This window comes from Brachionichthys hirsutus, unplaced genomic scaffold (genome assembly GCF_040956055.1).
Source record: "Brachionichthys hirsutus isolate HB-005 unplaced genomic scaffold, CSIRO-AGI_Bhir_v1 contig_1441, whole genome shotgun sequence".
NCBI lineage: Eukaryota > Metazoa > Chordata > Actinopteri > Lophiiformes > Brachionichthyidae > Brachionichthys > Brachionichthys hirsutus.
The window spans coordinates 39,103-56,501 of NW_027180544.1; the positions used below are offsets into that span (position 1 = coordinate 39,103).

Here is a 17,399-nt window from a genome sequence, read left to right on the forward strand (position 1 = left end):
AGGAAAGTAATTTTTATCATCAATTCCACACGAAATCAAAGTGATGACAGCATGCAAAAGCTGTTCTCAGCATGCAAAACTACAAACATGATACAAAAGTCAAAATCTGGAATTTCCCTCATCAAAAAACATGCACAGAAACATCCACATCCCCAGCGTGCAAGGTCACATTTTACTATTCAGCTGTGTTTCTGCTCATGTGTTGTAATCCTGCTATGGCAGCAGCTCTAATCTTCGGAACCTCTGTTACACAAAGTCATGCAGTGGAGAAAACACTGACTTGGTTGCACATTTCTGATGAGTATTTCACATCAACGAGATAGTTGAGTTTTTTCCCAGTTTGACCACAAACATGTTAAGGAAACCACATCCGCCTTTCTCCTCACTTTATTGTTCCATCTACAGCAGTATTTGCTCAATTAAAAAAAAAAAGGTTGTTTGAACCGGAGACCACCTCTGAGAGGCTGATGTAGGCAGCAGAGAGACTCTCGTTCTCCAGAATGATCTGCATGATAGAAGCATACATGATGGGAGTGTCTGTGGAAGATAAAGACGGGTGAGCTACATATTATTCTAATAAGTTCTGGAGCACGAACTCTCTCTCTCTCTGAACTGAACACTTTGACAGGAGGTAAACTGGTCATTCTATGCGATGATATCTGAAGATCCAGAAATTAGTCTCAGTTTACCATAAATGCTCCATTAATAGTTGACTAACCCAGTGCTTCTCAACTATTTTCTGTAACATTGCATCTTCATTAACAATAAAGAACAACAACAATAATAGATCAACTTACAACAAATAATAACTTTATTAACATTGTTTTTAATTTCCCTGAAATTAAAAACAATAAATACATTAAATCCTTATTTAAACTACAAACATTTTTTGACCAATTGAACCATTTTATACTGAAAAATAAAACAAACAAAACAATTGTGGGCCATGCAGTACACCAGAATAAACCCACTAACACAGATGACAGACGTTTGTGCAGCCAACCAAATAATTGAGATAATGCACAATTTATTGCCACTGGCTCTACAAAACATCAGATTGCATCAGTCTGAATGAAATAAAACAAACACATTTCACCATTGTGTTCTTTGCGAGAACAATGAGAATCTGTTTTGTTGTAACATTATGCAGGAACAAAGTGAAACTAAGATCTACCCTCAGTGTCAACAGCAGCTGGTAGCAATTACGGAGAAAGCCTGCTAAACTAAAGTAGTGTGTTGGACTCTAAGGGGTCCACTCCCATCCCCCGCTGCAGCATTTACATTACTTCTTTTTATGTTGGCAGGAACTGTCCAGAGACAAATTTGTGCAGGAGTTAAAACTGAATTATAAAAATGTGATCCAATTAATGAAATCATGAAATCCAGGTCTCAGACGTCAAGCTTGCACAGAAACAACATTTTATAGTTATTGTTAATTTGCAGATTCTTCTCCAGTTGTTCCTGGAAAGTTGCATAATCGAATAATGAAAATGGCATTGCATTTACAGGATTGAATAATTTGACTGGTCGGTAGAGGAAAAACAAAAAACATGGCGAGAATTATACTTCAAAATTAGAAAACCAAACTGATACCCTGAGGCAAGCCTTTGCAAGTGACCTTTAGAATGATAAAACAGTAAATACACAACACAGTGATGAGTACATCTGTCCTCTTTAATCCAACACAAAGCACAATGTTACAGCATCGACTCCAGAAAGTAGAAACAACAGGCGGAAGAAGGATACAGGATGGTAAACCCGAGATTGCATTATTCTGATTTGGGAGATTTTAACAAATGAAGGTTAGCGCAGATAAAACTCACAGAAAGTCCAGCACATTTCTACCAGACATTTCAGCCCACATTGCATTACTATACAGGATGAGTTTAGAAATTGATTTGCACTACTCTCATATGGACATGAGGGAACAGGCATCTTTCCTATACTTGTTGAAATTCAACATTCTTCTGAGGAATGAGATTGCCAAGTGCTAAGGATAAGCTATGTCCAGCCATCCACGTTATCTGATTGCAACAGATGCACTGCGTTTGGACCGCACTGCAGGTCGCTAGGATCTGTCAGGTATCTGGATTATACATGCAAATAGAGTCAGCTATTTTGCATTGTAGAATATTTTGCAGAGAAAGGTACTGCACCTCCATCTCAAGTCCCAACATTTTCATCATTAAGCTGCTCTTCAACTCAACAGGATGCTCAGCTGAGCTGGCAGCAATGTCGCTAGGGGCTAATTTTTTAATTATCCATCAGACCTTTCAGGATTGAGCAGATACTTGTGCTGCAGTTTTTCCACCATCACAGTCCAAATGACATTAAACTGTATCAGAAACTCTGAAACTCACAGATCGAGCTGCAGACACGCTAATGTGTGAATGTCATTCAGAAAACAACAACTTCACTTTCACAAGAACGGGCTTCGTGTTTCAGGGATCTGCTATTTCTGGTCCAGATTTGAACCCGTTAATAGCCGTAACAAGTTGAACAGCTTTTCACTCGGCGGGCGCGCCGGGTGTTGTGGCTGACGGATTTACAAGGCAGGTTGCAAATAAAGTTGTGATATTTATTTTAAAACTTGCTTCCACTTCCGATGTCTTCGAGTCCATGGCTACACTCCGGTCCATTATCATGCTTTCCATATCATTATTTCATGTTTTTGCCCCGCTGAGGCCCAAATGGGGGGTGGGGAGCATTTTAAGGTCTTGTTGCTAAAGTGAAATTCCTATTCAGCCTCCACCCTGTCTTTTTGGATACTTCTCAAACCAGGCTGGGGTTAACTCGGACAGGCAGTGGAAAAGACTGCAAAAACAAAACAAAACCATGAAGCAATGAAAGACTAACATGCCTCATACTCTTTCATGTAAACACACATTTGTTTTGTGATGATGCTCTTCATTTGGGCATTCACTGTCGTTGTCATTATTAACCCACATGATGAAAGAAAAATAAAAATCAAACCAAATCAGTAACTAGGAAAGCACAGAGAGCGCAGACCTCTGCCAAGCAGCTCATTCCCCTACTACCGGTAATTTGATTTGCACCAGCCACATGGTGACCTGGATCATCACAAATATGTTCTAAAATGTTCTTGGTATCTTTACACCATCCAGATCCGTCCTGAACGTTTAGAGTTATCTTGCTAACAGACGGGCAGACAAACGGTGGCGATTACATAACCTCCGCCTCGCCTCAGGTAATAAACACACAGTACAGTTACAGTTTACGAACATCTACACTCATCAGTAACCACGGATTTTAAGGAGAGTTTGAATGTAGAGAAAGGAAATCAGGTACAAAGTTTCAATGATTGTTGCAGTTCATTCCAGTCTGGGAGCAGAAAAATGGAATGAGGAACGACCATCATCTTGCTAACGGACGGAGAGACAGAGAAACGCAGGAGATTATATAACCCCATACGGTTAATACTCGTCACAGACCAAGGCAGGGAAGAACCCAAATGCACGACAGTAGAAGGGAAATCCAATAACTGAGCTTTATTACTCCAAATAAGACAGTTCCAGAAGACAGGCAGAGTTTACAAGCCGGGTAATCAGAACCGACTGGCAGACAGAGCCAAAGGAGCAGGCAAAGAAACAGAACCAGAGGATCAGGCAGGGCAGAAACACGGGAGGTCAATCTCGAAAGCTGGAATTATCACTAAACAATCTGGCGGATGGGTGTGGCAGGAGCAGAGCATAAGTAGTGTCCAGGCTGACGCGAGATTAGCTGCAGGTGAGCAAAGGAGCACAGGTGACCGGAATGAGCTGATTGCAGGAGGAGGATTTGAGAACAGGAGAAGTTAGTACATTGAAAAAGCAGATACTTCTCAAGCTGTGATCCTACTACACATTAACTATAACGTTATTTGGCACATAAGCAAAAAATGTATGTATCAGTGTGGAATTAAAAGCTTTAATGTCTAGATAAAGGTCCGTTGTGAAGGATCAGCTGCCACATAAGCATATTAAAATGAAATAAATATTGTCAGTATTTGCTATGTTATGTTTACCAGTTTTTCTTGTTTTTTATTTTATTATTGCTCCATACATTACATTATGTAATTTAAACTCAAACGTCAGGTTAAAAGCAGTCAATATGAAGGCTGGTAACTTCTACAGCAAAGACACAGGCGGGCTGTTTACCGAGTACCCAGTGCTGCTGGTCACTGATGTCCACAACACAGCATCACATAGAATGCGGTGATGATCATATTTTCTAGTCTGTATTATCTGCATGTATTCTGTATCACAGCTTGTCTGCAGTCAGGGTGTTAAATTCATGCTCACTCACTGCTGCATATATCAAAAGAGGCATGTAAGAGAAAAGCAGAGTTGTTTTCATTTCTACCAATGTCCCACTTAGTGGACTATCGCTATATTTTAAGAGTATGATATCAGATCCTTGTGTAAAACACACACTGTGTATTATTACCAGGAAACAGCTCTAGATTCTGTTTGGTGAATCATTGTGTGCCAGATGGATAAAATATTCCATCTACACAAACACAGTTTGCATATTACTAAACCTGCAAGGTGTAAATCCCTGAAAATGTTCCCCTGTGAGAATAAACCAAAGCACAACCACAGACCTGTGGTCGCTACAGACTAGGCTTTCTATCCATCTATCTATCTGTCTGTCTGTCTGTCTGTCGTCTCTGTTTATGAGGTGATCGCCCCAAAGGGCCGTTTACCGTCATTACTGTAACAGTTGATCTAATCCCTGTTCCATCCCCATCCAGAGGTCTCAGATGGTCTTGGATGGGAATCCTAACTATCCTCTGAGCCAAAACTAAACTTATACAAGCAGCAGGGAGTTTGGATGCACCAAAGACCAGGAACAACCCCCCCCCCCCCCCCCCATAAAAACAATTTATCTATGTCTCCACAGTGCTGTTCTAGAATAATTATTTTCATTTAAATATTTTTTAACAATATGCAATCATATTATCTCTTTCATTTCTATGTGTCCTCCTCTATTATATTTTTTCAGACTGAATTGTATTTCTTTGGAAAGCACTTTCTATTACGGTTAAAAGGTAATGTTTGCCTGTATTTTTCTTCCCCTTTAATAAGTCTAAAGCACTGTAAACTTTTTTTTTACTGTGCAGATACCTCAGGTGAGCTATGCCTCCACAGCGCCAGAGCTCAGTGACAACACCCGCTATGACTTCTTCTCTCGCGTGGTGCCTCCAGACACCTACCAGGCCCAGGCCATGGTGGACATCGTAAAGGCCATGCATTGGAACTATGTCTCCACAGTGGCCTCAGAGGGGAACTATGGAGAAAGCGGCGTCGATGCTTTCATTCAGAGGTCTCGGGAGGATGGTGAGTACACCCTGCCTCATATATCATTCTCTCTTTGTAGCACCAGGCACAGGAATATAATGTTCCCTCCAAGCATTCTGCAATGTAAAAAATTGTGAAACTGGGAGACATGCAAGCAGAAATCAATGAATGCGGTAAAATGTTGGCTTTGAATCTATAACATACAAGAAGCCAGAGGCACGGGCTTAAACATGACTCATCTCAGACTATAAAGGCTGAAAACAGCACAGTTTGTGTATTTATGCCGTGAACAACTAATGCAGCCATAGCACGGGTAGTGCAGTTAGCAGGAGCTAACTTAGCATTGCCAGTTTCTCTCTTGAGCCGGTCCCAAGCCTGGATAAATGCTGGAAATTGTGCTACTGTGGTTTGAAGACAGAGACGATGAAGAGGAAGATGGGTACATCCACAGTGAGAGAAGAGGGAATGGGAGAGTTTAGGGTTAAGAGCATGGACTGTGGAGCATAGTGGATACGCTCCACAGGTAGGATGTGAGTTAGAGGAGAAGGAGAAGTTCTGAAGTGACTTGGATGAAGTGGTTCAGAGCATCCCGAGCAGTGAGAGAGTCGTGATTGGAGCAGACCTCAATGGGCATGTTGGTGAAGGAAATAGAGGAGATTAAGAAGTGATGGGGAAATTTGGTATTCAGGATAAGAACTGAGAATTTATTTTCAGAAGAGACTAGAACAAAGGGTGACCTTTGCTTAGGATGGAACTCCCAGGGAATAATCCTGAAAAGATGCCATCACTCATGTCAAAACAAAGATTGATCAAAATTACATCTTGATTGGTTTTTGCAAAGAAAAAAAAATCTACATAGAACTAAATAGACCATCATACCTTTGGGACATTATGATTTTATTCTGATAAAACAATTGTAAGAATTAAAATCTGCAGCAAAAATATTTTATCAAAATAAAGACTCAGAGTTGACTGTGAGTACGCATCAATGCTACACCAAAACCATATGAAATTATTCATTAAGGATTTTTTTAAATGTTGTCTGAGGAGTTCAGGAAATTCACAGCCTGAGGAAGCAGCTCTGTTGGTATGGCAGTGGATGCTTTGGAATCTTTTGCCAGATGACAGCTGGCTGAGCTGACCGTGGATAGGGTGAATGCCATCTTTTAGTGTCCCCCGAGCTGAAATCTCATCTCTCCAATATCATAGATACTGAGTACATTTACCGTTGATGCTGTATGAGGTTTAATCATCTGCTGTACCTCCCAGTCTGTGTCTAGGATCATCCATCCCAGTTTACGATGATCATTGTCAGAATGCTTTAATATATTTCTACTTTTTAAATATTAGAAATCTAAACGTCTGAAGTTACTTTAATGAGTTGCCTCTGAGTGTTTTACATGGTGGAAACGCTGGATGCTCATTGCAGGTTGTCTCTGATTTTAATTCCCAGGAGGAACTGTTTGTTGTTCTTCTTCAGCACCATTGACATAGCCCATGTCTTTTTAACATTGCGCTCCTTATTGGCAGTGAGCAACAGTTAATTATCAACACACCATTTAGTCTCAATATAAACGTTCATGGGGTCCAGTATTCCGTTTTCCAAATGCTGAGCAGACAGCAATTTACAGCATTTCTGATAAAGGTGTTAGTTGTTTTGTTTATGAAATGCATAGATGCAAATCTGATTACGTACAACATGAGCCATAATTCTTACGTCATGAGGACTATAAACAGCCTTTGAGTAAATAAACCAATCAAATCACTGGCATAACAGGAACCGTACAACCAGTCCATCTTCCACACCACATCCATCCCACAGGTTTGACACTGCTCTTCAACTCGAAGGAGTTAGTGACATCATGCAATTCTGTTTCTGCAGGATGTGTTCGTAAGCAGTGTCCTTAAATCAAAATGTATTTACACATTTGCCTATTTTCCAATCATGAATTAGGTTGTCCTTCTAAAAGTTGATTTATTTCAAACTCATTTATTACATATATAATATAATCAAATGTGGGAAGCACGGTGGCACAGTGGTTAGTGCTGTTGCCTCATAGCAAGAAGTTCGAATCTGACTCGCGGCCTTTCAGTGAGGAGTTTGCATGTGCTCCCCCTGTCTGCGTGGGATCTCTCCGGGTTCTCTCCGGGTTCTCCGGCTTCCACCCACTACCAAAAACAGGCAAATTAGGTGAATTGGTTACACTAAATTGCCCATGAGTGTGTGTGAATGATTGTCTGTCTATGTGTGGCCCTGCGATGAACCGGGGGCTTGTCCAGGGTGTACCCCCGCCTCTCGTCCATTGACTGCTGGGAAAGGCTCCAGCACGACCCGCGACGTCGTAAAGGACATATCTGTTCAGAAGATGAATGAATGAATAATCAAATCTGATCTAGGATCTGGCAGCTCTCAGAGTGTGAATTTGGGAGCGATACACACAGGTTCAATCATCATTTTATGACAGAAAGCAAGGTTGGATTTTAGAAAAGGAATCTGTCCAATGCATCTTCCACATATCGAGATTTTTTTAATTTATTATTAAAGTACAAGTCTTCAGATTGTCCTCCCTTGATATTTACTCATCTCCAACAAATTACTCTGCTGAAGGGTTTCCCAAGGAGCTTAAGAGTTGTGGTTGGCTGAGTACCAGCGTAATTAAAAGGATAAGACTTGAAGGTGACCCAGTCTCGACGCTGGCTTGCTCTGTGTCTGCACAGAATGAGACGAGCTTGGCTGTAGCTGCTCATCAATTATGTCAGTCCCTCTCTGATCACTTAATTGTCTGGGCACAAGTCAGGCACAGCTGCGGGATGGGGAGAAAGTGATGCTGGATTCAGTGTCTTCAACATGATGTTATCCGGAGTGAAAAGTCAGGTAAGACATGTCTGTTCAAATTGTTTCCAAGGCTGTAGGCGGATGGATTACATTCAATCAGTAGAAGATTGCCCAAGTCACTCGATAGTTACACATACCGCCGGTAGCATCACCTACAGTGTCCTTTATTCATTCTGCTGGATAATTTAGATTCAAAGAATGCTTGAAGCTCATATTCAGTGTTACTTAAAGAAACTCTAAATTATCAGCATCGTCTAATGATGCATTTCCTTCCTTCCTTCCTCCTGGAAGCCAATTCCAGGAGGAATTTTCATTGCTTTAAATAACTTCTTGTCCATTTTCCAAATCCAATTTCGAGTCTACAAAACAAATATTTCATAGAAACAAGCATATATGATGAAGTAATTATTGAGCACATTTCAATCCAATCAAATTTTGTTTGATGTGTTTATAGTGGCCAACAGTGAATGACAAAATAAAGCTTATTATTGTTATTTCATTAGGGGGAAATTCAGCTGGAACACTACTCAAGACCTGCATAGTACTGATTGTCACGCTCATCGTGGGAACTGCAGCAGATTTGAAGCATTTAGGTCAGACCTCGGGGTTAGATGGCAATAATTGTTAGATATAATAACACTAATCTGTACCTTGCATGCTATTGGCAGATTTCTGTCTTTGTAGCTATTATGTTTTATTCTCATCCAATGACGAAAAACATATGCATCTTCACTCAATCGCATTACGCTTTTACATTTATTTCCACATCCAAGAAGAAGAAGACTCTGCCAAGTTATTATCACGCAGCTAATTCAGGCCCTGCTCCAGCTCCAACCGGAGTGGAGACACGTCTCTCCAATCGACACGTACATCAAATCAAAGCAATTGGCTCTAAAAGAGCAACAGATATTAGTCACTAGATATTTTACTGCCAAGCGATTACCATTCCGTTTGATCTCTTAATTGAAATGCTCACCACAGTATACTCCTACGGAATTAAGCCGGCAAATCCCTTGATGCTGGTAAAAAAGTATATGTTTTATAAATATCAATTCCAGTTGGGGTTTATTTTAAATTTTATCTCTGTTTTGGTATCATTCTTCTCGGGCAATATAGCACCTAGAGCTAGGAATGGGTGGCCATATTTGCCCCCCTCTAGAGGTATTTGAGGTGAGCAGCGCCTCAGCTTTGAGCCGGGATGTGACGCCTCTTAAAGAGACAAAAGGAGCGAGATCTAAAAACAGATGTAGAATACACACAGACATGAGGAAGTACATACATTTTTTTTCAAATGTTGACCCATTGGTTTAATTTTCAAAAATAGATTGCACAAATTATTTTCTTCTTCATATATATATATATTATATATATATATAATGTGAATAAATCAAAGTAGGATGTTAAGATAATGAGCCTCCTTAAGCCCTTACTGTATATCGTACTAAATGAAGTATTGCTGGTTGATATAGACACAAGATGGTCTATTTCCTACATTTAAAAGCACACACACACACACACACATGTATTTTCTGAAATGGAAAGTTGCTAATGGTTCCCTGGCGCCTACTTCATTGTTCCTCACTGCTTTGGTACTTATGATTATAATATTCCGTGGATGCCGCCTTCTGGAAGCGAACAGGCCAGTGAAGTGTGGTCAGAGGAAGCCTAGAGTCCCATCCTTGACTGCAGACAGCCCCTCTCTGCAGAGATGTCGATTACTGCCCCAATAGCTGCCATTAATCGAGTTAATGAAACACAATGTCAATAAGAACCCTAACAAGATTTCTTGGCAAACCAGTTGCCCGCTTGACATGAACATGAGAAACGCTGCTAATGGTCCCTGTTTGACAAGGAGGATTACAAGCATTCGACACTTAGCTGGGATGATTAAGCACAATGTAAAATGATGGGGGACTCAGAGCCATGTATTGTTCCTGGGTGATTTATTTGTCGATATAAAGAATAGACTAGATTATACTGGGTCAAGGTTGTGTCTGTGACGATATAATGTAAAGCTATGATAGGAGGGTGAACCTCAGCATGAGTCTTTGTTAGAAGGTCTTTCTTTGAATAATTTATTTCAAGTATAGAGTTTTTTCCCCCCCCTTGTTTTAGAATCCTATGAAGAGATGAATAGGAGCAATGTTTTGTGGCTTTCCTGGCCTGTCTTGCGCTCAGCTCTGAGCCCTTTTATTCCCACTGTAGGAATAACTCTTCAAAAACAGCATGCTGTTGTATAATTTACATTTAGTTTAAAAAATATAATTCACGAGCTTGGCTCCGTTGCTTATTGCATATATCACTCGAAAAGGTATAATTAATATGATCATTATTTACCACAATAAGACATCAGCAAAATTTCAGTGTCTGAGTCCTTTACTATGAAAAAGTAAAGGGTGTTCTTGTTGTTTTTTCAGCACAAGAGTCAATAGCACACTGCTAAATGCGTCTCTACTTATCAGATGAATTCACCAAGGGTTTCGGTACGTCCATCCAGCCATCCATTTTCTTTTGCAGGTCAGGGGAGTTGCTGGGGACTATCCCTGCTTGCTATGGGCAAGAGGTGGTGTTCACCCCAAATGGCAGTGCATTGCAGGGCTACACAGAGACACACAAACAGTCACGCACACACTCATACCCATACAATTTGGAGTATCCAGTTCACTTAAATTGCATGTTTTTGGAGGTGGGAGGAAACCGGAGAAGACTCATGCAGGCATGGGGAAATCATACAAACTCCGCACAGATAGGATTCGAACCAGGTACCTTCCTGCTACGAGGAGACGGCACTAACCACTACACCACCGTGCCCCGCAGGTCTTTGGTCTTTCCATGAAATTTGACATTCTAGTCTAGTGATTCCTGAATTGCAGCAAGTGGAGCCCATGTCTCCACCAAGGCCAAACAGTAGAGAACAACAAGTCCCACAGGAGGAAGAAGAAGAAGTCGTTAAACACCTGTATCTAAATGGCTGCAGCCGCCAAAGGGAAGAGATCCCAACACGGTCAGTGATGTTCCTGCTTCTGTCCATACGGCCTCTTCATCTGTAGGTCAGTCTCGCATGTGGCCTGTCAGCCTGTCATGCCTTTAGTTATTATTTAAGTTAACAGCAGTGACCCTGAGTGCCTCAGCTACTTCCTGTTGCAATCAGTTTAAACCATTACTTGTCATTGCTTAATTGCCTAGAAACAAATTGCAGCACGATCATCACTCATCTCCCAACGTCTTCTCACTCAGAGGCTTTCTGTTTGAGATATAATGGTTATGTATTGCTCCTAAAGCAGATGCACATAGAAAATTCATGTAATAAATTTTAAGTGAATTTTAAGAGCTTAAGTGAATTTGTTTTGATTTATTTACAAATAATTTCCAATATGAAAAAAAAGAAAAGGAGTGAACTGATGTAACATATTTAATTCACACTTAATAATAAATAGCTCAATGTTTTGTCCATTTTTAGAAAATAAAATACAAGTATTACAAGGCTGAAATAAAGTTCATTCTCTTTCTGTCTCCTAAAGTAATTCAATTAGAAACACTAAATTGGATAGCTCAAGCAACTAATCTGGATTACAATTCTGCAACTAATCCATGCAGCTCATCCTTATTAGAATATATCAATATCACTTTTGTCAGAGGGATAAGATTTTCTCAGCACTCTGTGAATGGCTTCACATTATCAACGTTGGACGGCACTAACTTATTTTATGATTCGGAATTATAAAGACTTGACACCAACCTTTTTGGACCCTGATACCTTCAGCTGGATCAAGTGATGGCAGTTATTATGTAAACAGTTAATTAATGCACAGGTAGATATTGAATGGTTTTAAATAATAGCAGATGTGACTGCACAATGTTAAACCTCAACTAAAAGAACTTGAATTTTAAAACATTTAATTTGTAAAGTGGGAGTTATGTAAACACCGGCGTTGGTCTGACTGTCAACAACCTGGTGAACCTGGTGAAAATGATACATCAGAGAGGGTGGTGACGATGCTGGATCATGAGAAAACTAGATCAGAACATTTGAATCCAAATATTGGCTTGAGATCATGATCTCACAGCCGATTTTTCAACATTACATTTGCTGCTAATTTATGTAGACAATTTTGTCATGAGTAAAAACGGCATTAACTACCCATTGTATGGAAGCGTATTTTGTTTGGCAGAATCTTTAGCTGTGGGAGTTTTACTCTACACCACCCCAGATGCAATTAGGAAATTGATCATCATGAACTGGACTGTGATGTCCTCAGTTTTGCGTGGCTTTACACTTGCATCAGTACACTTTCAAGCTCTGCACATCACATCTTGCCCTGTTCCATAGACATACATAGTTTAATGATTTCATTATCACAGCTTTTACAAGCTCTCATTTGAATTTCCGGTATTTATTTTGGTTTAGCTGTCCCGTTCTGTGAAAGTCTTTTTTTTCCAAATCGACAATACGTACTTCCTCCTCCTTTGCACACTTGTTATCTGGATCACCAGGCACATTGTCACTCCTGGCAGATCAGACCAGCAGTAGGCTTTAAACGAGGTTTAAACGAGGTCCAATTGCTCTCAGCAGTAGTACTCCAAGAATCGGTTTTTGTGACCTTGGTATACAAAAAAATATACTTTTCTGAGTGTTGAAGGGAAGTATACATGGCTTTAATTTTCACAATTCTGATGTAAACTGTCCAGAGTGCATCACCCTGGAGCCTTGCATGGCAAAGGCGCAGCGGAAGCAAATGCATCTGTCCATACATTTTGTTCCAAACTGGTTCTTTCAACTGTTTTCCCCACAGAAAAAAGGGCACAGGTTTGAATCCGACTTGGGGCCTTTCTGTGAGGCGTCTTCCTCCCACCCCCTAATGACTAATGTGTTTAGAATTAAAGTATCCCACATTAAATGAGGAGAACGAAGCATTTTGCCCCTCAAGAAAACGCCGCCGCCCATTAGTCTCCAAGACAAACGGCAGGCAACTGGGTCAATGCTCTGAACGCCTGTCCTTTGTCCAGGTGAAAGTGGCCATTGCACTGCAGAGGAGAACATCTAGCAGCTTTTCACAAACCCTTTGCTTGTAAAAGTTGAAAATGAGCCCCACATTTTTTTCTGCAGCACATTTCAAACTTGCTTAAGAAGTGTAGAAATTGGCAAATTTCACAGGAAAAATGCGTCGCTCAGCGTTTAAGTGCTATTTGAGACATTGCACTGGAATCGTTTGAAGTTATGGGTCATCTCCAAGAGTGTTTCTAATTTGATTGTGGGTGGAGGAATAGAGTGATAGAGCCTGGCAGGAATCACAGCATCAAAGTTTGCCACAATGTCAGTTTGACTCAGGGCATGTCATTTCCCTTCCAGATGACAAAGCACTTAACAGTCAGCGGAAACAGAGAGGGGTAGACAGGGAAGGACAGAGAGGCCTGTGGCTGAGACAAATCGGGTTTGGCTTTGAAGGCTGGAGAAAAGCAAGTGTTTACAGAATGCAGAACGACAGTTGTCTCATCATCCACTGGAGAGTCAGCTGATGAAGATGAAGCAGTTTATTCCTTTGATATTTATGTTAGAAAACAAATGTGCACTGTAATTAGGCGACGCTATTTCCCACAAGATTATGTCTCAGCTCATTATCTGCCTTCTCGTAGTGTTACCTTACCATTTATTCGCTCATTTTCTGTACCGCTTTGTCCGTTATCGGGTCGCGGGCCAAGCTGGAGCAGCAGTCAATGGGCGAGAGGCGGGGTACACCCTGAACAAGCCGCCAGTTCATTGCTGGGCCATACACACAGACAATCATTCACACACACACTCACGGGCAATTTAGTGTAACCAATTCACCTAATTTGCATGTTTTTGGTGGTGGGAGGAAGCCGGAGAACCGGGAGAGAACCCACGCAGACACGGGGAGAATATGCAAACTCCTCACAGAAAGGCCGCAAGTCGGATTCAAACCTATGAGTCTCCCTTTATCATTTGCAAAAAGAAAAAAGTATTAGTGGATAATTCTTTCATTCTTTTTCTCATGAGTCCATTTTTCCTCCCGCATTGATCCACTTTGTGCCATCGGGAAACTGAATGGATTATGCCGCCACACAAATATATGAAATCCCAACATTAACTTTGTGATCAATTGCAGAGACAACCCAGGTCAACAGTTTCAATGCCTGTCTTTACTGAGGCCAAGTATTTTAGTGAGCGGGAGCGTTGGAGTAAGAATCAATGCAACAGCTATCATCATTTCTAGGGTTTATTAATGCCTTTGCCTTTTTTTCTTAAGGCAACCAACACTCCAGCGTTGATGCAGCTTGCATCCCATCAATCACCACTGTCTACGTTGCTCTTAGCCACGGTCTGGCTGTCTCGACACCTCACAAAAACACCCACTTCAATCACATAATGAATGGCATAAATTATGTGGCCCAGGCTACCAAAGACGTACACACGAGACAGACGAGCGCAGAGTATAAAGGCTACATTAATAATGACTGTGTTAGCCTTAGCTTTATTCACCTCCCGAATTCCCTCTGCTTCTTGTTGCAGGCCCATTGAGTTGTTATGACTTTTAAAATCCACAGCAGCAATATTCAGACAGGACATATGGCCATATGGCAACCAGCATTTTCCACCAGCAAGCGCTGCTTGTCCTAGAAAGTAGAGAAAGTTTCCTGCTCAGAAATGTCATCTAACATATCAGGCAGCCGGGTGAAAAAGATAACGCTGCTTTTATAATGGCTGAACTGTTTCTGTGGCGGAACTGAAAAGGTTCCTTTCAAGGCAAATGTCAGAGTGCAGAGCAAATGCATGTTTTTCTTTCTGTGTAATAATAATATAATTTGATCCACAGGCAATGACAGAAACCTTGCAATAAATACCGGTACTCAATCACATTAAAAACAGCATGAGATCACTTCTCATGTCATCTGCTTAATTTTTTAGTTCATCTCTGCTGTTTATTTTAAACACTATTGTATTTATTTTTTATCTTTATATGAGCACTCTATGGTTCATCTTTCCTCTTCAGCACACGTATGAATAAATGAATAAATAAATAAAACTTCCGCAAATCAGCAGTACCTGCAGCATCATAGTGACGAAGGGCTCCCCGATTCAGTCGCACCGTAGAGGTGCATTTTCACAACCTGCTGTAAATGCTGCATTCATCTCAAATCACTCAAGACAAGTGCTGTAATGACAAACAGATAATGGGACTCAAAGCTTTTTTCTTTTAATGGTTTGAATATCTTTACAGGAATAATCATTGCATTTATTGACACTTTAGGAAACAGGAAAAACATATGGAGACAACTCTCCTGTGTTTAGTCTCGTTTTCTCTACCAAGTGTTCTTTACTTGTACAATGAATGAAATGAAGAATGTGACAACTGTTGTGAATTCTCAGCAGAAATCCCTACAAGCATGAAAAGGTAATACAGGCTCTGAATAGTCAAGGAATCCAGCTGTGTGGTATTTCACAGCTGCTGAAAGTATTGATGATGATGAATGAATTTATTAGATAGAATGTTAGAGTACAAGTACAGTCAAACAATAGTAAGTATCGCAGCTACAATTATTACTGTGTGCTAACTAACAGCAGTAAACAATATTTATTTACATATATATAAAATAAAATACTAGAATACAGCAATAAGGAACCCTTTTGTCAACTTTTATGTGTTTTTTGTTTCACATTTTAATCAAATTTTCTGAATTTTGCAGCAAACCTGAGTTGAGAGTTGCAGGTCTTCTATTTTGACATCATCGGAATTCCTCTTTCATAAATATATTCTTCTCTGGTCCATTGCAAATATTAGCCATTTTATTAAGCAAGCCTTCATTAATCAACTCCTCCTCTTTATGTTGAAAAGTCCTTCATGTATAAACATCTTTTGTGAAATGTGTTTTATCATTGACAGACCACTGTAGTTTTATGGTTTCTAAACATAACACAATTTAGGAAAAACAAGTTTTGAAGGAAGCTTCATTACGATAGAGGAATACTTTATTGATCCCGAAGGAAATTTGGGAATGATAGACACCCCAACATTTAGAAATGGCTTATGTGTGTTCAACACTGTGATGTTTGTTCACATTTTGTTTGGAAAATAAAGTTTTGAATCTTTCCAAACAAAGAATGCTGCATTTGCACAGAAAATGTTGCTGAATGTGATTTCAGGGAAAATTATATCACTGTCACTTTGAATTCCTTTCATCTCGCTTCTTTGATGCAAAATGGTTCGGTGCAGCCGAGCACTTAACAACATCAGAGTGTTCGCAGGGTGTGTGGAATATCTTTCCTTTTACCCAGCCAAGCCGCTTTCTAGGACTTTTGGGACTGTTTGTGTGAGCGGCAAAATGTTCTTTCTTTGTTTAATGCATTTTTTTAAACTGCAGTTTTAGGACTGGCGTGTCGAAGACAATACATCATGAAAAGGAATTTCAGACTAGTAACTAAGAAATAAAGAAATGTGTGTTCCACATGGTCTCTGAGGACATTTAGGGATTGCAACTCAGTTGCAAGATGCACAAAACAGCATTCATTCAAAAATCTAATTAAAAGGAAAACAGAAAGCACTCAGAGAAGACACACTCTGATGATGCTACTAAGCGTGGGCAGCATGCATGCAATCCTTTTTATTACATTGTTGTACTCATATTACTATGAGATCATCACCAACTGTTGTAACATCACATCTTTTTCCAACCTTGATGACGTTGCTTTACTCAGCTCTGCCTTCACAGAAGAACTCCTATAATCCCTCGTATACCTTCATTGCATTTATGTTGAACAGTGAGGTGGACTGAAAGGGGACGGTGAAGAAAGTGATCTATTCCATTTCTGGATATTCCTCTTCTCTGGACTGCACACAATTCCACCATAATGTGTTGAAAATCTCTCCAGATATTGTGCGGACAAGCAGGCATACACCCCTCCCACTGACATCAAGGATAAATATATTGTATCATTCATCGTACTTTAGCCTGTTGTTTCTGTTTCATTCACTATGAATCACTATTAAGGAAAATCTCGGCATCAGATCTCCTTTATTTCCTGCTCCAGAAAAAAAACACGAGGTCACACGAGAGGTGCTACAGCTCACATGTATGACGCACCGATCATCGCCATTTCCTGGACTCCGTGATGCACTGTTGATTTCACGTCTTGCAGTGTGTGGTCTGTTTGAGATCTGACAGGGGATCTGTGAAGATTGCATGTGTTGTCTTTCAGGGTGTTGGAACTCCTGACCTGGCTTCACTTATCATGTTGCACTGAACTT

At 40.3% G+C, this 17,399-nt stretch overlaps 1 protein-coding gene across 1 annotated transcript in view; it reads left to right on the forward strand.

The window, feature by feature from the left end:
* Positions 1–17,399, forward strand: part of LOC137915888 (metabotropic glutamate receptor 4-like) — a 68,844-nt gene that overhangs the window by 26,624 nt on the left and 24,821 nt on the right. Inside the window, exon 2 of the mRNA XM_068759007.1 lies at positions 5,123–5,339. Within this exon, the coding sequence (XP_068615108.1) occupies positions 5,123–5,339 (217 nt within the window). The remainder of the gene's footprint in view (positions 1–5,122; positions 5,340–17,399) is intronic.